The 19,775-nt window shown below is 53.3% G+C and overlaps 1 protein-coding gene across 2 annotated transcripts; it reads left to right on the top strand.

Annotated features, from left to right (window-relative positions):
* The first annotated feature begins 661 nt into the window (after window positions 1–661).
* TPRN (taperin) lies at window positions 662–18,929 on the top strand. Of its 2 annotated transcripts, none has more exons than XM_056505333.1 (4): window positions 662–2,774; window positions 16,152–16,332; window positions 16,555–16,679; window positions 17,479–18,929. In XM_056505333.1, exons 1-4 carry the CDS (start codon window positions 714–716, stop codon window positions 17,539–17,541), a joined length of 2,430 nt encoding a protein of 809 aa, XP_056361308.1. In that variant the 5' UTR covers window positions 662–713; the 3' UTR covers window positions 17,542–18,929. The 2 variants fall into 2 exon arrangements, with proteins under 2 accessions (XP_056361308.1, XP_056361307.1); XM_056505332.1 differs by having other exon boundaries at window positions 16,552–16,679.
* Window positions 18,930–19,775: the final 846 nt, after the last annotated feature.

Genomic DNA, 19,775 nt, shown 5'->3' with positions numbered 1-19,775 from the left:
AGTGTCCAGTCCAGCTCCCTGCCAAGACATGGTCACACAGGTGACACAGGAACGCGTCCAGGTGGGTTTGGGATGTCTCCAGAGAGGGAGACTCCACGACTCCCTGGGCAGCAAAGAAGAGCAAAATGGGAAAAATGTTCTCCCAAGCCGTGGGAGAATGGGAAAAATGTTCTCCCGCTCTGCTGCCATGTGCCATGGAAAACTCCACTCGTGTTCATCAGAGCCCTCCCTAAAACACTCCTCTGACGGCCCGGGGACCACAGACACTGCTCCAGAGTCCGGGGCTGGGTCCCTGCTCCGCCTGCGGCAGGGGCCGACATCCCCAGGGTGACCCCGAAAGGCGTTTTCCGATCCTGTCCTCGTGGTACCAGAAGGACCAGCCCGGGATGGGGGAATGGGCAAATATGGGATTCTGTGTGGGTCACCACGGCTCGTGTCCCGGACCAGGGTCTCCTGTGTGTGAGAGAGGGAGCTCCCAGCCCGGGGATGCGGCACCACCCCCGCTCACAGCCCCTTCCCCCGGGCTGTGCGGCGGCCCCGGGCCCTTCCCCGGGCAGGGGCGGAGCGCTGACCCCGGCCGGGAGCGGGGCGGCCCCGGCGCTCCCCCGGCCCCGCCCCGGCCCCGCAGGACGGCCCGGCCCGGCCCGGGGGCGGGGCCGCGGGGCCGCCCCGGTGCGGCGGGGCCCGGCCCGCAGAGCCCCAGCGCCGCCGCCATGAGCAGCGCGGAGCCGCCGCTCGGCGCCGGGCCGCGGGCAGCGCCCGCCTGGCAGCGGGAGATCCTGGAGCGCAAGCGGGCCAAGCTGGCCGGGGCGGGCGGCGAGCCCGAGCCCCCGGCCGGGGAGCGGCTGGTGGTGGCGGAGAGCCTGGGCCCGCTCCGCGAGAACCCCTTCATGCGGCTGGAGAGCGAGCGGCGCCGGCTGCGGCAGGGGCGGCCCGGGCCCGGCGGCGCGGCGCGGCCCCTGCAGCAGCTGCTGGAGCTGTACAGCGCCGTGCCCGGCATCCGCACCATCCGCGCCGACAACATCCTCATCATCGAGTCCCGCGCCGACCCCGCCGCCTGCTTCTCGGCGGGGGACGCGCCGCCCGCCCGCCGCCGGGACCCGGCCGGCGCCGACCCGCTGCGGGAGCTGCTGGCCCGGCGCGGCGCCGCGCTCGCCGAGATCCGCGCCGACCAGGTCGTCATCTACGAGACGGCCGAGCCGCCGGAGCCGCCCGAGGCGGCCGAGCCGGGCACCGTCAGCCGCCTCCTGGAGAAGTTCGGGCAGCGGCCGCGGGGCCGCCGTCGCCGCGTTGGGGACGCGCTGACCGGGACCGGCGGGGTCGCGGCTCCGCCGCAGGTGGGACCGGGCGCTTCCCGGGCCGCGCCGCCCCCTCCGCCCGCGGGGCCCGGCTCCCCCCGCGCCCCCGCGCCCCTCCAGAAGGGACCCGGCTTCCCCCGGGCTCCGGCGCCAAAGCCGGGACCGGCATCTCCGCCCGCGGTCCCGACCACTCCTCCGCCGCTGCCGGCTCCCCCCCGAGCTGCCACCCCCCCAGCGGTGCCGGTGGCCCCGCAGCCCACGGTCCTGCAGCCGGCTTCCCCCCGGGCTGTCACCCCTCCGCCCGCGGCCTCCCCGCGGGCTGCCACTCCCCCGCCCACGGTTTCCCCTCGGGCTGTCACCCCCCAGCCCGCGGCACCTCCCCGGGCTGTCACCCCCCAGCCCACCCCGGCTCCCCCCCGGGCTGCAGCCCCCCAGGCGGCCCCGGCTGCCCCCAAGGCTGCGGCCCCTCAGGCCAACTGCTTTGTCCACAAGATCAGCTCCAACTCCTTCACGGTCACGCCCCGGGGGCAGCCCCCCAGCGCCCGCGTCCCCGAGCCCGGTGCTGTCCCCGCCGGCCGCCCCGCAACGCCCAAGGGGCCGCCAGTGCCATCCCCCAGCCCTTCCCATGCCAGAGCCAACGCCAGGAGGCCAAAGCCGGAGGAGGCCGAAGCGGCCGTGTCGCCCCTGCCCAGTGCCAGTCCGGCCCCCAGTGCCACCGGCGCCGTTCGGCCGCTCTCCGCCTCTGCCCCCCGGGCCGGGGGCTCCTTCGAAATCCACCCGGCCCCCAAGCCCGACTTGGCGGCCATCCCGGCCCACGACCTGCAGGCACAGGCTCTGGCCAAGCTGCGCCTCAATTCGCGCAATTCCTTCGTCTTCGTGCCCCGCCGGGAGGGCAGCCCGGCCCAGATTGCCAGGCCAGGCCCGCCGCCGCCGCCCGCGGAGGAGAAGGCGCCCAAGGAGCCCCCGAGGGCTCCCGCCCCGGAGCAGGAAGAGCCCATCACTTCCCCAGCGGCGCCTCTGGAACCCTTGGTACCTGTGACTTACATCGATGACATTGTGGAGCCGGAGAGCGGGGAGCTGCTTCCCAGGGCTGGCCCGGCTGCGAGGACCGGGAGCTTGGCGGATCAGCACGCAGGAGCTGGCCCGGACCTGGAGATGGAGTTTTCGTCCGTGCCCCTCTACAGACCGCACTCTGCCCCCCAGCAGAGGGGAGGCAGCACCTTCACTGTCGTGCCCAAAAGGAAGCCCGTGGCCCCAGGGCTGCAGGCCGATGCCAGCGGAAGGCCACAGCGGGAGGAAGAGGAGGAGGAGGAGGAGAGCAAAGGAAGAGGCAAAGCCGTGGAGAACGCTGATGGGCCCCAAGTGGGGACATCCCACAAAAAGCGCTACCCCACAGTGAACGAGATTGAAGTGATCGGGGGGTACCTGTCTCTGGAGAGGTCCTGCATGAGCAAGACGGGCTCACGCCGCAAGAAGGTAACGGGCACCTGTGTGCTCAGCTGTGGCCCTGCGCTGCTTTGGGTTTGGCTTCTCATGAGGCACTCATGGGGACACGGGCAGTGCCAGAGGCTGCCCTCACAACTGGCTGAAGAGGGGGTAAAATGGACTCAGAAGTGAAGCCTTGGGGCTGGTGGAAAACAGGAGAGGGAAGGTGGAACTCCACCATGTTGATGTGCAGGATGTTTCAGAATGGTGAGGAAGCAGTCAGGGATTAATATTTCTCATGGTGTCCAGTATTAGGAGAGTTTGCAAATCTTTGCAAGCCCAGTGTCTTGTTTGCTTTTACTTCTCCTGGAACTTTAAAGGGAGCCTGAGGATCACAGCTGGGAGATAAGACTTGTTGTCTTAAAGGAAGTTTGCCCTCAGACAGGGAGCACTGGATTCTGTCCCACAAAGCAGCTGAGGGTGGGATATGCCCTGTGATAACTGCAGGGCCTCTCCCACCACATTCTTTCTTGGAGATATGATAGTGGAAAGTAAAGTATTTCAGGAATTTAGGAAATCAGGGGGAGGTGGTGGTTTGGACAGCTGTGGGCTTGCCCTCGAGAGCTCGCTGTGTCTGAGGGGTTGGACATGCTGAGCTGCCCGTGGTCACTTGGGCAGCGTGGCATTGGCAACGTCCCTGCATTAGTGATCTATTGATAGAGACTCAAGAATTAGGTCTCGATTAGGCAGAAAGAGATCAGCAAGAACTTAACTCCCATTGATAGGATTACACCACCTGCTTGTTCTGAATGTGAAGCTAGAGCTCTGAAGATCCAAGAGATGCTGATTGCTCCAAATGCCTTTGGAGTGAGCGAATGCCAGATTTTTTCACGCCTTGGGGAGTAGTGTAGGTCCTTGTGAGCCCTAAATTGAGAGTTAATCTTTGTAGGTCTTGGTGAAATGCGCCTGGACGTGATAAGAGGAGTGGGGGAGAGTTGTTGGGCTCTGACATGTTTTTCCATAATGGGAATTGTTGGGCATTTCCCGTTACCCAAATCCCAGTAGATAACTGAGGTACTGAATGCACATGGGTGCCTGAGGCACTGAGCATTATCATTTGAGGAAACATTTGAGCAGGATGCATCTCATTTGGAGGGAGGAAGGGAGTGCTGCTTCCCTGGCTTAACGCTGTCAAATTCCTCCCTCAGCACATGAAGCCTGTGGTAATTTGATGGTGACTAATGCAGGGAGCAAGTCTGGAGCACCTTGAGATCCAGAACAAGCAAATGAGCAGGAGTGTTTATTCTTGCTCAGTGCTCCTGAAGTTTTCCTACAGGGAAGTGCTTGGTCAGACTGGAGTTGCTCTGCTGCTTATACACCTGCTGGCTTGCACTCATTGCAGCTGTTTTGGCTCTGTTCAGGTTCTGTTTGGGGTGTTAATTGTATTAAAACCAAATCATATGTGTGGTGTAAATACAGCATGTTACAGTTGTGAGTGCTCTTAGGATGGAGCAGAGGACACAGCAGGAATCTTGTGGTATTGTCATATTTGGAGAAGCTCTACTTCTGATGGAGCTGAGTTTTCTGAGCAGGGGATGCTGTTGGGGCACAAAGAACAAAGCCTCAAGTAAAACAAATTAAATGGTGCACAGTGGAAGGTGTGGTGTCCTTAAAAGTACAAAAGGGAGGGAGGGAGATGATCACAAGTCCAGTGCAGTGACTGAATTGGTTTTTGGTTGGTCAAACACAGAGAAGTTTGGCATGTCCTACCTTGGAGCTGTCTGAAACTGGCCAAGGGAAAGCTTTGAGCACCTGGCAGGACAGTCCTGCTTAAGGCAGGAGTTTGGGCTAGAGACCTCCAGAGGACCTTTCCCAGCCTAAAATTCTGTGTGATATTTGGTTAACTAGTGTTTTGTGTGTCAGTGGTGGATTTGTGTGACATTGGGCAGGTCATGGAGCTTCTCTGCCCCTGTTCTTATCAGCTTAACAGCCTTGACTGCCCTGCTGTGCAGCTGAGGTGCCAAATACTGCAAGGTGCACACACAGCTGTTCCCTAAGAACTGTGTGTGGGGTCGTCCTGCAGGAGAGCTTGTGCAAACATTTGGTTTCTGAGGAGAGAAATTAAAAGGCAAAGGAGGAACTGCCTGTTATATTTGCAGAACTCAGGAAGCTGAAACAAATAGGGACCCTTTTATAATAAGATTGAGATGAAGGAAAGTAGTCAAGACACAAGTTTCTGGGTGAAGTTAAATGTGGTGTGGGAGAAACACCCATTTTTCTTTCAGTTCCCTTCTTGCTCAAAGTCAAGCACAGAGTATGACTTTGTAGCCAGGATATAGAAGATGCTGATGGTGGACAAATGGAAAGATTTCTGTTTACTCTTGACCTAGAGGATGTTTGTGGCTTTTAGTCTGGGTAATAAGGCTGAGTGTTGATGCCTGAAAAGGAAGGAGCTCGTATTAAGATGCATTCCTTGGTTTCTTCCCAAGAGATCACTCTGTGTCTCCAAGGCAACCAGCCAAAAACAAGAGTTCTGTTTTGTAGTTGTGTCGGGGTTTTCAGAAACTTGATTTTGGCCTGAATTGGGTAGAAACAGACTGTTCTTGTGAGCTGGGAGCTGCAGCTGGTTGTTAAAACCAATCCCCTTTCTCTTTTGGGGTGTCAAAACCTGATGCTGGTTTTAGTGAGCAGCTTCCTGTGTCTTTTGGGGTGAACAAGCCCTTCTTGTGCTAAGCATCTTCCTTTCCAAACCTTGCTTTTAAAAGGTCTTTAATTATGCTCCATATTCAAGAAAATAGTGTTTAGTGAAACTTCAAGCACTTGGAAAAGTTTAACTGTTTGCTGATGCCCAGCAGGAATCTGGGAGATAAACAGCAGGTCAGCACAGCCTGGAAGTGCTGTGGATCAATGGGTGTCTGTGCAGTCAGGGGTAATAATTTATTTGGAAGGAGGGTGTCAGCCCTGCCAGTTGGACCCCACTGTTCTCTGAGATGCAAATGGTGTTTTTCTTCAAATGTAGAAATCCAGCCTCTCTTTTCCATCCCCATGTCTGGCCAGTGATTGCCTGACTGTGGTAGAGGTGCCAGCTGACATGGTCCATGTCCTCTGACCCACATCCTCCATGGCTGTGTGGGAGGGTGGCTGGGACAGGCTGGGAGTGGGTTCCAGCACAGAGGGAGCTCCAGCCCCTGCTCCTGGCTGCTGACAGTGGCTGTGGGACTTGTGACTTTGCTGTGGCCTGAGGGATGCTGCTGCTTCAAGGCCTTTCAGGATAAACAGCTTAGTGCAGCTTCCAGACCTTCAGATATGTGAAGCAGCTGTTACTTTGGGGGTTGGAGCTGGAGCTTGGTGAGGGAGGGGAAGATGATGTATTGGAAATAAAAATGTGTTCCCAGCTCTGTTGTGGAGCTGCTGTGGGGACAGGGGCTCTGGAGCTCAGTGTGGGGCTGTGTGATGGGACACACCAGGGTCTGCAGGTGGAGGGCAGAGCCCCAGCCCTGCTCACCCTGGGGGCTGGATGAGCTGCAGCTCCTGTGCTCCTGCAGGGGTTCAGGTGCCCTTCAGGGCTGTTCATCTGCTCTGGGGCTGTTTTGAGACTTCTCCAGGCAGTACCAACAGCAGTTCAGATAAAGCAGTGGGGGCAGGATTCAGTCTGAGATGTGTGTTTGCAGCTCCAAAGGGATGTGCCAGGAGCTGCTGGGCAGCTGCTGGAGGAGCTGGCTGAGCTCTCAGAGAGGACAGGATACATGTGCAGAGGTGGAAGGAGACCTACTGACCTTTATTCTAAACTGGGAGTGGGGCAGAGGATGCAGCACACTGTTGGTGACCTCTGCTCAGGGCTCCTCTTTGTTATTGCAGAGAAATAAAGGCATTTCAGCAGTGCCAGGAGGAAGGGAAGGCTTTGCTGCAGGATGTGGATCTTTGGGATCACAGAGGATAAAATCTTGCTCATCTGAGCTGACAAGAGTCAGTGGTGGGTTGGTTACCTGCCAGAATTACATGCAATAAAGTTGTTAGCATGATAGAAATCTGGGTTTCTGCAGAACATGTGGTTGGCATGTTGGAACGAGAGCTGGGGAAGGACAGAGCACTGCAGAGCCAGCTGGGCTCCCATGAGCAGTCACTGGCTTTGGGATTCAGCCTCTCCTCTTGTTGGAGGCTGGACTCTGCCCTGACCCTGCTCCTTCAGTGTGTCACTCCTGCAGTGCATCCCGAGCCTTTTCCTCTCAGGATCTGGTACTTCCTGGAGATCCTGCAGGGAAGGTGAATGAGTTCTGGCCAGGCCACCCAAAGTCCTGTGAATAACAGCATCTGAGAGCCACCAGACATCAGTAGTTGATGGATTTAATGTTTTGTGCTTGTCACAGCTGGCAGTTTGCCGTGTGCTGGCAGGCGAGTCGCAGCCCAGTGTGAGCAGGGATTACAGGAACAAGGCTGGTGGGGTCCAAACTGTTGGAGACCAGTGCTAAATTGTCTTCAGAGATGTTAAGCTGAACTTCAAAAACTTCCAGCTTACATAAACTTTAGCATGGTCCGTGTCCTAATTTTTTGAGCTGCGTAATGCCTGAATGTGGCTTCCAAAGTCCCACTTAAAAGTCTGTTAAAAAATTATTTTGAATACCTCTCAATTTTAATCATGGGCAGCAGCTTTGTTGGTCTAACCTGCTGAACTCCTTGTTCTGTAGTTTTCCATCTGTTCAGTTCTGCTGGAGATGGTCTCCTTTGAGAACCAGGTGTGGGCTTATGGCACGGATCAACATTTCCAGCTGTTGCCTGGACCTGTTTGGAGCAAGTCTGCACAGTGTGGAGTCTAAATACTGGTGGCTGCCTGTAGTGGTTTTTTGCAGTGTATAACACAAGTAAATTAACCATAACATAATTAAACTAATCTGGTGGTAGAAGAAGAAAAAATCTCTCTGCAAAAATTCCTTTGATTATGTCATCTCTGTGTTTTGGAGGGGTCAGGGCAGAGATTTGTGTTCTTTAGCTCTAGGAGAACTGCGTGTTCCTGTTCTATTTTCTGTCTCTGGCTGTGCTCTGCTAGGGCAGATTCATCTGCCACCTTTAAGGAGGGGCCATGGCAGTATCTGACATGGATGTATTGCATTTTTAGGAGATGAGGTCAGCAGTGATAAGTCATGCTCAGGAAATAAGTGTCTTGGATGATGAAGTGCAGCCCCTCCCCTGCAGAGATGATCTCCATTAGCTGTCAGATGGCAGCAAGCTCTTTCACCCAGACAGGGCCATTTTCCTCCCCTTTGCTAATTCCACTGATTTTTTTTTTCTGTGATGTTGATGGCTGAAGACTGGAAATCAGAATTTGGTGCAGTTACAGCTTTTAAACCACTTCACAAGCTGCCCCCGAGGCTGTCAATGGGGCAGTGGGTGTTTTTTGTTTCCCCACTGCATGCCAGCACCTTGAAGTGCTGAGACTTTGTTGTATGAAACCCTGGCAGAGCAGATGAGTCAGATTTATCTCATCTCTGTAGTGGGAAGCTTTCTGCATGGCCTCACCAGTCCCATTCTTCTTTCATTCTGCAGGGACAGTGTGAGCTGGTCCCAAATTCCCCTGGTTCTCTTGCCCCCATATCCTGCCTGCTGCTGTCAGCACTGCAGGGAACGGGACAGAAGGGCTAAAATAGAAACTCTTATGCAAATAAGAGCCGAGCCTGGCTTTGAAGCTGGTTAGGACGTGCCCAGGCTCAGCCTGCCCCAGAGCTCGAGAGGAGATTTGAAGTACTTTGTGCTCTGAACTCTAATCACGAGGATTACAGTTAACGTTTTCCTAATCAGTTTCCCTAATCTGTGGACCAGATTGCAGATGGTTTATAATTTCCCTCCATCGGGTTTGGGTTTTCCTTCCCACTCTGGTTTTTCCAGTATGCGGTCATGGTGTTCTGAGAAGAGCAGAGGAAGGACACTGGGTGGCTGGGGCAGGAGTCCTGCTGGTCTGTGTCATGTGTGGGCAACAGCAGGGAAAATGAAAATATTTGGTTTCTTGTTGCAGTGGCAGCAAAGGAAATCTGTGTAAGAGCTGCTGCAGCAACATCTCCTTTACCTCAGGGGTTGAGCTCACCCTCCTCCCAAGTGAAACCTGAATTTAAAATCTGTTTACAACCCAGACTCTTGCAGTGACTGCAGCAGTCTGTGGGGCTGGGAAGATATCCCTGTTTGCCAGTTTGTGTAGGAAGAGTCACATGAAGTGTCTGTATCACACAGAGAGCAACTTCACAAACATCCTGGGAAAATCTGGGCTGGAGGAACTCGGTGCTGATGTTTTCCTAAAAGTGCCCTTCGGATGATCTTGGGAACTTGGCAGGATGGAGCTGCTGCTTTGTGGGCAGTGCAAGAATGTAGGAAAGATCTCAGACAAAACACTTGTGTGTGTAGGGAAATTGTGTCGCTTGCAGCTGGTGAAAATGCAGCTCTGAGGGCACATCCCTGAGGCTCCTGGTGAACCTGCTGCACTTGCTTCTCATCAAGGAAGTTCCTTTTGCATGTTAGAAGAGAGGGAAAGGGCACAAGAGAGACATGAACTCTGTTGTGCAGGTGATACTGTTCACATCATGGGAGCCTTTTAGTCCTGAATGAGCTCCTTGACAGGGTGGGAATTAGTTCTGCTCTCAGTCTATTTCCCATGGAATGATGCTCCGTGGGTCCCATTCCAGCACCAAACCCAGGTATTTCTGTGAGCTGCTCTGGGCAGTCTGGGTTGCGCAGAAATGTTTGTGGGTGGCACTTCCCAGCACTGCACCTCGTTGTAGCTACAAATGGGCTGCTGAGAGCTAACTGTGAAATCCTCTGCTGTTGGGAGCTCTGTGTGGTTTTTATGAGGACACCAACTCTTGATACTAATTGTACCTTGCTTATTCTGCTCCCTTTGTGTATTCAGATGAGATTTGTTTTGTACTAGTAGGGGCATTTGTCTGGTTCTTAGGGGCCAAGTAAGTAACTTTTGAATTGCTTGTTAAGCTGTGGAAGGCTCTGGCTCCTCTGCCTGCAGATGTGAGGAAGGATAAAGGGCTCCCAGGGTGAATGGCTGCTCTGTGCCCTGGCACACTGGGGCTCCAGCTGTGCTTGTGTCAGCACTGGGATCTCCCCTTGTCCTGCACAGTGAAGAGTTAACCAAGCCACCCCACATGCTCTTGGGGCTGTCCCTACTCTGCCACCTCTCATCAGGAATTTGAAACTTGCCCGTGTCTTGCACAAGGAGTTTAATATTTCGAATCTCCATGCATTGCTCCTATCTGCCATGTGCTTCAGCATATTGATTACACAGAGCTGGCTGTGTGGGTTGCCTTGTAAATGGAGACTTTCTTGTTTTGCCTTGTGGCTTAGGAGCTGGGATGTGATCCTGGAGGAAATGCCTCTTTTGCCAGCCACACAGGGCTTCCCTGACGTGCTCCTGCTGTAAATCTTTAGTGCTCTTAGCTCTACTCAGTAACTCACTGAGGTGCAGCTAATGGCTGAGCAAAAGTCAGTCAGGAAACACTTCCTGGAAAATCATGATCAAGTGATTCTGTGGTGTCATAGCCAACTCCAGTTCCCCAAAACTCTTCTTTTTGCACAGAGTGACAGAAAGGTACATTTCTGAGCTGCCATCTGCAGTTTTCTGGGCGTATCTAGAATGCTTCAGCCATAGCAGTACAGGGTTAATCCGATATAGGAACCAAGCCTCAAGTCCCCTCTGTTCCTAGGGATCCTTGTCAGGGGAAAACCCTTTCTTTCTGTGTCAAGGAAGGGCTTTAGAGGCACAAAAGCTGCTTATCTTCAAGGCAAATGCCTTGATGATGTGCTAGTGCTTCTGCAGTCCTCAGGGTACTATTTCAGGCTGCCCACATAGTTTGTGCCTGGAGTTATTCAACAATTTGGGCTGACACATGACTGTTTTCAGGACAAGCACAGACACATAGACAAGCTCATTGCTAACTCCAGAAAACTGGCTCATTTTCCCAAAAATCTTTTATCTAAAAGTTTATTTTCAAGGAAGCTGTCTAGATCATTGACTGCAGGCTGCTGTGAAAAAAACTGAAGGTCTCTGCAGAGGTTTGGTGTTTATGGACTGCTTTTCTGTCTCCTTTTACTAAATATGCTGCTCTGTGGGACTGATCAGATGGGAAGAGCAGGTAAAGATCCTTTGGGGATCTTTGTCCACCATCAAATCTCTGCTTCTACTGGGATAGAAGGGAGCTGGGAGGTTGTTCTGTGTTAGAACCTTCTCTTTGTACAGGTGCTGACCTCCACCCACTAACCCAATGGGTTTGGAGCTCGAGCAGCTTTTCTGCCCTGCTTGGGGGCTGTTTGCATCCTCCTGGGATGCTCTGTGTGCACAGGCTTGCTGACACTCCCAGCTGGCTGCAGTTCCAGGTATCAGGTGTGATGTCTTGTGCTTTCTTCTCCTTGACCCAATCTTTAGCCAAGCAGTGCAGCAGCAAGTGAGCCTGGATGTGAGGTGGTGCAGGAGCACAAGGTTCTTCAGAACACTCGTTTTGTGAGATGTTGACCCCTGCTTTGTGTTCGTGTTGGATTGTCCACCCTTCCTGCAGATACCAGCCAAAGCCTCCTGTGCTGCTGAGAGGAGGCAACTTCCTTGTGGGGGGAAGAGGAGGGGCAGGCACTGATCTCTGCTCCCTGGGACCCAGGGACTGGCTGGGGCTGGAGCTCAGGGCAAGGCTCTTCCCCCAGAGGTGCTGGCACTGCCCAGGCTCAGGCTGGAGCTCAGGGCAAGGCTCTTCCCCCAGAGGTGCTGGCACTGCCCAGGCTCCCCAGGGAATGGGCACGGCCCCGAGGCTGCCAGAGCTCCAGGAGCGTTTGGACACCAGGGATGGACAGGGGGGATTGCTGGGGGGTCTGGGCAGGGACAGGGGCTGCACTGGGTGATCCTGGGGGGACCCTTCTAACTCAGCTGTGATCCTGTAATAGACCAGGTGGGAAAAGCTGCTTTAAATTATACCCAGCAGCAGCTGGCAGCTCCTGGTGAGTCAGTGCAGTCCCTGGGTTTGTCACTTGGGAATTACTGAGGACAGAGAATGACTAGAGGAAAATCAGTACATGAAGAGAACAGGTCTTGATCCCTGGTGCTGCTCAGCTGTTTGGATCTGGTGAGGCACTTGGTGGGTTGGAACGTGCTGGAGGTGCTGTGGGATGGCAGCAGGGCAGGGATGGAGCCCAGCTTGTGCTTCACCACTTGCCATCCCATCCTGCTCCTCAAGGACGGAGCAGGGATGGCAACTCTGGCAGGAGCCCTGGGTGTGGGAGATGGGCTCACTCCTCTTCAGCCCCCTCTTCTGGGCTGCTGTGATGGGGATCAAATGCTGACTTGGACTCTCCCTGCTGGAATATAATTATAGGATGATTTCATTCTTTTAATGCCCAGAAAATTACTTTTTCCTGACTGTTACAAGGTGAGGATTTGGATTGCCAAAGAGGTTTCAGTTTAAAAGGTGTAAACAGCCTATGTTATCAATTTGGCTTTGGCTCATCAAGCAAGCAGCAAATGTAATAATGGGTGGAGAAGAGAGAAGCCACAGTAAGGAGGTTCCTTCTGGAGCTGAGGATGCAGATTAACCCCTGGAGACATCCAGAGAGGTCTTTGCTCTGTCATTCATACTGCCTTGCAGACTTTCTCATCTCCTTTTTGGAGTGAGGTGGCTGCTGACTTGTCATTGCTCATGTTGTAGGTTGTGTTCTATAAATCAGTTATTTTTTGTTTTATAAATCTCTGTATATGGGGGCTGTTTGGTTGCTGGTCTGGGTGCAGCCTGAGTCCTGACAGCCTGACACAAGGTTGACTTCCCTTTTCTAAATGAGATCTGCATGATTACTCAGATTTATGATTTGTTAGGCAATATTTGCCCTGGCTTCTTTTTCCTGGATATTCTATTACTCATTACTGTTCAAATCCTAGCAAATAAATAAATGATTTTTGCTATGGCAACAAGAACCTATCGGTTGAGCAGCACAATATTTCTTGAAAAGCCTGCTTTACTCTTTCCAGTGTGTCTGATTGCTGGGCAGAGTATTTATATATATTTATATATGTATATGTATATATGGGTTTGAGTTGGACCCTGGGTTTGTGACACAGCTGTGGGTGAAGCCTCCAGCTGAGCAAAGAGTGACAAATCCCTGCAAACATCCACAGCTGAAGGGTGCAAAATTCTCCCTTGCCACAACTGGCAGCTGCTGCTGGGGCAGAACCAGGGGAAGCAGTGCTGAGACAGGCTGGGCTCCAGCCAGCTTGGCTCTGCTGGGACACACTTTTCTTCTAAAGAATTGTCCCCCCTTGCCTTTTGTGTTCCCATAAAAGTCTCTGTGGTCTGGCAAGGAGCTGCTGGCTGTGCAAACCTGTTGTCTGTGCCATGACTGGGCTCTTGGTTTTCCTTCGGAGCTGGTTGCTGGGACTGAAGCTGCCTGTGCTCCTTCACACAGCACTCAGCTGTGCTCTGTGGCCACCCAGAGCATTGCTCTGCCCCTGTGTCTCCTGGTTTTGCCTGAATGCTTTGCCTTCCCTATTCTGTTGGTCAAGCAGAGCTGCTTTGTGCTTCCCTGAAAGCCTGTTGTGCTTAGAGAGGGGAGCTCTGGTGCTGCCACAGCAGGTTTTGGGGTTTGGGGCTCTCTCCCCACAGGCAGGGCTGACTGAGTGCCCCAGGGTCCATCCTGTGCCAGTGCCTGGTTGTGCCTTGTGTTTGCTCTGCCTGGGTGTGCCCTGGGCTTTATTGCAGCAGCTGTGGGGCTCTGCTGGGAGCAGGAGCTGGGATCTGCCACAGGGCAGCTCAGTGTGGTCTGGGGGAGCTGGTGCCACGTGCTCCTGTGCCACACACCACTGCCTGTGGGAGCCCTGCAGGGGATCCTGGCCCCAGCTGTGCCCTGGGTGCCAGGGCCTGACTGTGTGTGAAGGGCTCCAGCATTGCCTCCTGCCTGAATTGGCTCTGGAGAGTGGGAGCTGTTGAGTTTGGGACTCTTAGTGTTGTCTCTGGGCTCTGTGTGGGATGTGGGTGTCTCCAGGCCATTTCTGCTCCTTGGTTTTGCTCCCTGATGAGGCTGTTTTCTCCTCTAGCACTGCATGCACCTTTGGTCCAAACTGGACTCTAAGTAATTTTTCTTAGAGATTTCCTCCAGATAACAGAAAACCAGGAACATTTAGTTCCATCTCCCAAACTTAAATTCTAACCCCCAAGGCATATTTCTCCTGTCTGCTTTGTTTTCCACGTTTAGCCAAGTACTTCTTGCCCTTCAGTGCCATTGGCACTGGTAAGTGGCCTGTGTGCAGTTTCTGGTTCTGGGATAGCTCCTGGGCTTCCAGGAGCCCTGGGCACGTCCACCCTCGTGGCCTTTGTGCTCATCCCCACAGGACAGACACCACATTGTGAGCAGTGACAGCCTGGCTCGGATCAGGGAGCATCTAGGTCAGCAGCAGGGATGGGAAATTCAGGGAGCAGCAAGTGGGATGCTCTCAGCTTCAGGACCATTTAATTCCAATTCCTTTTCTCTGAAATAGAATCACTCTTGTCCTCGTGTGTCATTTGGGGAGACTCAGAGTGGCTGGGGCTGGGGCAGGGAATGGGGAAAGGCAGCTGGCTCCCTCCATGCAGTTTCTGGGAGCAGGGAAGGGAGCCAGCTTGTGCCCAAGGTCCATCCTGCCCCGGGGCAGAGTAGCACAGAGCTCCAGCTGTGGGTTTGCAGTGTGGAGGAGCTGCAGCTGCTCCCTGTTACCCAGATTTGAACTGAGCTCCCCCCACTGCTTTGCTAAAAAACAGCAGTGAAATGCTCCCTGTCCTGCTCTGCTCCCTGCAGAGCTCCAGGGCCCCTGTGCAGTGTCACAGGTGGCACTGTGACCTGCTGGCAGCTCTGGCCCTTGGGGACATCCAGGAGTGACTTTGGCAGCCCCTAGCAGTGTCACTCCAGTGCTCTGACTGCTGCTGTGACAGGGAATGGTGCTTGAGGGCTGCTTGGGGCCAGGTGCCACATCCCAGCCTCTGGGGATTTTCTGTGTGACAGAAATATGGGATAAATGTGCTGTACCTGCCCCTGGCCAGTCATTACACAGCACCTGGAGAGATCACAACCATCGGGCTCCTGTCACAAGCTGCCACATCCTTTCCATGCTGTTCATAACCCCATTAGCTGAATTTTAATTGTATTTAGAAGTAAAGGGATCACAACACCCTTTTAGACAGCTGCTCCTGAACCTTGATCTCTGTTGGCTAAATACTTCCCTACTTCTGGCATGAACATACTCCTGGCAAGCTTGTCCTCCTTGTTTGTCTGACGTGTGCTGGCATCAGCAGTTCTCTGCTCCTTGGTGGTTATTTTCTGGAGTACTTACAAAGAGCTGTTACGCTTTTTCTCCACCTTCACTTTTGCTGGTGTGAAGTTTTTGGCAGTGAATCTCCTGTGCACCTGCTGAGGTGACCTGTAAGCAGATCCCTGGAGCACAGAGGTAGATAATGATTAGGGCAGCAGGGGAGCAAACCCTTCCCTCAGCTTTTCTTTTCTTGGACAAGCACATCTGGAGTTACTTCCATCACCTGCTTGGTGTTACAGGGAGGACAGAGCCAGGCAGTCCCTATTGCCAGCAGAAATGCCTTGCTTCATTCCTGCTTTATTTAAGCAGCTTCCTAATGATGATTACAGTCCTATAACCAATCCCAGATTTTCTTCCTCAGTTATTCACAGGTGGTGAACTTCTCTTAGTGCAAGGGTTGCTTTTAAACATTATTCTGTTTTTAGTGGTTTTGCTCTCCGGTTTTCTTCATGACCATAAAATTCTGGTTGGCCCTCGATGAACTCTTGTGTTGAAGTCACTTTCATTTCCTAGTCTCCTAGATACGGTGGAAAGGTCATTAGTGACAATACTAGATAAAACTGGTTTCAAACCAGAACCTTTAAGGCCTCCCCCTTGTCCAGTATTTCCCCTGTCTGCTACCAGCTGTTACCATCTCTCCTTTAGCTGCCTCTTTCTCATTTCTGGTTTTAAGTCCTGTTTAATGCAGCTTAAATAGCTCTTTGCCAAAGTGTCCTCCCAAGGCTGGAATCCTGATCATGGATGTTTCTGTTTTCTGGAGCTTGGATACATAAAGGAGTTGCCAGGAATTAACAATGTCACCTTTCCCACACGTGGGTGCTTTGCTGCTTGTGTCTCCCATGAGAGACATGGTGGCAGCTCCCCTGTGTGCTGGGCGTCAGTGTGAGGTGCACAGAGGTACTCCAGACCCCTGGGCTCCTGCCTCCATCCCATCCATTTGGCTCTGCCTTTGGGGTTTCCCTCAGCGTGGCAAGAGATCCGCCAAGGCACTTGGGGAGGGACTGGGGGATCTGCAGTGGCTGCTGTAAACCAGGTGTGTGCAGTGGCCCGTGCCAGAGCCAGCGTGGGGATCAGTGGGTTCTTGTGCTTCTCCCTGATAATTCTCCTTTGCTGTTGCCCAGATGAAGATCTCTTTCAATGAGACAAGCTTGCAGACCATGTTTGAGTACCCCTCAGAGAGCTCTCTGGCAGAAGAAGATGAGGAAGATGAAGGACATGCTTCTGAAACAGAGGAGGAAAAATCTCATTCCTATTACATTCCACGCCCAAACAGCACTTTGCATCCCAGTACACCTAACTCAGGTGAGTGAGGCTCTGTGTTGGCACCATGGGGTTTCTGGTGGTGTCTGACACTGCCCACGTTTCCCACAGACTCTTAAGAGTTCCATATGGGTGGAAATGCTAGTGGAGTGAACAAGGAGCTGCAGATGGGCAGCAGCTTCCAGCCTGTCCCTGCAGGGATCCTGGTCCCACTTCTTTTTGGGGTGGTGAGGAATATTTACCTCATCTTTCTCCTTCCAGCAGATTTATCCAGCTACACCCCAAAGCACTCCGTGAAGTTCAGCGAGTGGCAGGAGCAGAAGTATGAGGGTCCTGCTGCAGAGGGACCTGCAGCAAAGGAAGCTGATTCCCATGGGAACCAAGTCATGGTGAGGCTATAAATAAGCATCTCTTGTGCTCTCTTGTGGGGTGGGGGTTGTTCCAGGCAATGGATGGTACAGGATGTGCCTTTCCCTGCACACCTGTTTGTGTTCCTGCCCAGGGAGCTGTGTCACTGCTCCCAAAGGGACCAACACACCATCCCACTGCCCTGCCACAGCTGCCCCTCCCTAGCTGGGTGACGGCAGCTGGCACACTCTGCTCAGCACAGGAAAGACATGGATCAGTTGGAACAAGTCCAAATGAGACCACAGAGATGCTCCAAGAGCTGGAGCCACTCTGCTCTGGAGCCAGGCTGGGAGAGCTAGGGGTGCTCACCTGGAGAAGAGAAGGCTCCAGGGAGAGCTCAGAGCCCCTGCCAGGGCCTAAAGAGTGCTTATAAAAAACAGGGAGGGTTTTTGTGGCTTTTTTTTTAACGTGGACAGGTGATAGGACAAGGGAGAACAGTTTTAAACTAAAAGAGAAGAGATTTAGATTAGATATTGGGAATAAATTGTTCCCTGGGATGGTGATGAAGCCTTGGCACAGGGTGGCTGCCCCTGGATCCACTGCAGTGTCCAAGGCCAGGTTGGATGGGGCTTGGGGCAATTTGAGCTAGTGGAGTGTCCCTGCCCCTTGGTGGGAGGTTGGAGCAGGGTGGGTTTTAAGATCCCTTCCAACCCAAACCATTGCAGGACTTTCTGAACTCCAGGGCACACAGTTATCGGGGCAGGGTGCCAAGGCAGCCCCCAGGGTGAGGGGCTCCCCGGCCCGGCTCTGACCCCGCGGTGTGCCTGTGCTCTCCCGCAGCTCACCCCGGCGGAGAAGGGCGGGCTCTCGGATTTCAGCAGCGAGCCCGCGCTCTATTTCTGAGGCTGCTCGGCGGCGCTGCAGCAGCGGCTGCTGGGCAGGACGGGGCGGTGCAGCCGCACGGGAACCGCACCGGCCCCGCATCCTCCTGCCACGGGCGGACCAGGTGCCCTCGGCCATCCTCGGAGAATATTTGCACTGGATTTTGGGACCCAACTACTGCTCTCAAGGCGTATGATTGATTCTGCCTGTGGCCTTGCATATTCCTTGTTCAAGATCAGCTGCTGGTTAGGCACGTGTGGGAAGGATATCTGTAATCCCGGGGTGGATGTTGATTTTTCTCAGTGCTTGTCTGAGTCCAGGCACTGTGCAGGGTCTGGACAGCTTTTGCAACCCTTCTCCCCGGTGGAGGATGGCTCTGGAGTTGGAGCACTGGGCAGTTAGGTGGGTTCACAGCATGGCTGTGATTTGACACATTGGGTATCAGTTTGGAAAACCATGGGTTGTCCTCGGCATGTTTCCAGCCCTGGTTTCACTGAAACATCATGGAATTCATGTGCCAGTTACATGCTTGTGGAGATCACTGAACACCCCGAGGGAGGGATGGGAACAGTTATGAATGCCTTTAGCTTTAGGTGTTATTTTTGCACCAATCAGTTGAGAAATGTCCAGACTGTATTGAGCTTCTTGAAGATTCCCAAACATTGGCCATAGCCTTGGTCTGTCATTCCCAACTCTGGCATCCAGTCTCTGGGAATTGCTGGTTGTGCTCCACTTTGCCAGCTCCTTTTGTTGCTTTATTCCAGATCTGATTGATCTCTCTTGGCTGCTTCCTCTACGCCACACTCTGCTCCTCTAATCAAAGCACAGGAGGGCAGTTTCACTCCTTTCTTCTGCAGAACTTGAACAAGGAATGTGGGTTATTTTTGTTTTTTTCTAGCATTTTTATAGTTCTATTGTAATTGTTTAATGCAGCCAATATGCAAAGGAATCTGCTAGAATCTTCCATTCAAGTTTTCTACTACTGTAAACTCAGGGTCAAAATTGCACTCTGGAACAGATGGAGCAGTGCTGCTAATGTGATTTGTACTTTGGGATTAAAAGAGATGTGGTGAGAAGAGATCTGGACTCTTTGGGCTTTATGGAATGAGTGTGGAATGCCCCTGGTGTGGGGCATGATACAAAGGAACAAGCTGGTATCTTTGATTATATGTGATGGTTACTGGTTTGTCTATTATAGATGATGAATGTTCAAGTGACACTGGTCTGTGAACTCAAAATGCTCTGCATATCTTGCACTTGGCTTGGTGTCTGTAGTAGCAGCAAGGGAAGGCTGTTCTGTTGAAAAACACAGGATTAAATGTTAGAACATATCTAATTGTAGCTGTTCCCTGCTGCCCTGGGTGCCTAAATACTTTTGGAAAAATAATGCAAAAAAAAAAAAAAAATAAGAGCTACTCAGTAGTTTGTTAGATGTTGGCTATGGGGCCACAAAGAAATATTTTGCACCTCCTTGTCTGTTCCAAGCTAATTTGAGATCTGCTGCCTGTGAGACTTGTTGGGAGCAGGATGTGTCTGCAGTGCATCTGCCTGGGACATGACACAAGGACCATGCAGTTCTATGTGTTGAGGCTTTTCCCTTAATTAAATAATTCAGGATAAGGTGCTGAGACTAGGGTAGAATGAGGGGGAATGTGGGGCTGCTGGAGACTGCTAGATTTAAGGGGTGAGTTTTCAGTACAGCATTTCTAGCTAAAAAGGTCTCGGTGAGCATCTTTCCCTGTGGAAAAGCCCAGGTCAGTTTAAGGCAGCTCTGTTCCTAGCACAGCTGCAGGTGGTAAAGCAAAGCTGCTTTCAACTTAAGTGAGGGACAAGGGGTCTGAACTAGCTCTGGCTTGGTTCTCCTGTGGATCCAGGAGGAACGCTAAAGCCAACAGTGTCCTGCAGCTCAAACACTGCCCTGGTTCTTGTGTGAGTTGACACTGTGCCTGCAGCCCAGTGGGCAGGATGGCTCAGGAGTGTGGGAGTGCAGCGTGCTGCTGACTCTCTGCTCCTCCCGCGATCCTGCTCCACCCTGGAGATGCGATTCACACCTCACTGAGCCCTCCTCTGCACTTCCCAGATGGCTCTCAGCCCTGCCCAGGTACTCAGCTGCCTCCAGGCAGGGCAGGGTGAGTGCTGTCCCGAGGGCAGGAGCATCAGCTGATGGGTCACCTCCTGGGATGTGCCTCGGGATGGCTGTGCTCAAAATGAAAGGTGTTTTTTGTAAATGCCTACCCTGATCTGTAGCATTCGAG

The sequence above is a fragment of the Oenanthe melanoleuca genome, chromosome 17 (assembly GCF_029582105.1).
Source record: "Oenanthe melanoleuca isolate GR-GAL-2019-014 chromosome 17, OMel1.0, whole genome shotgun sequence".
In the NCBI taxonomy this organism is placed as follows: domain Eukaryota; kingdom Metazoa; phylum Chordata; class Aves; order Passeriformes; family Muscicapidae; genus Oenanthe; species Oenanthe melanoleuca.
Note: the sequence above shows the minus strand (reverse complement) of the source record. Positions and strands in the feature narration are given on the sequence as shown.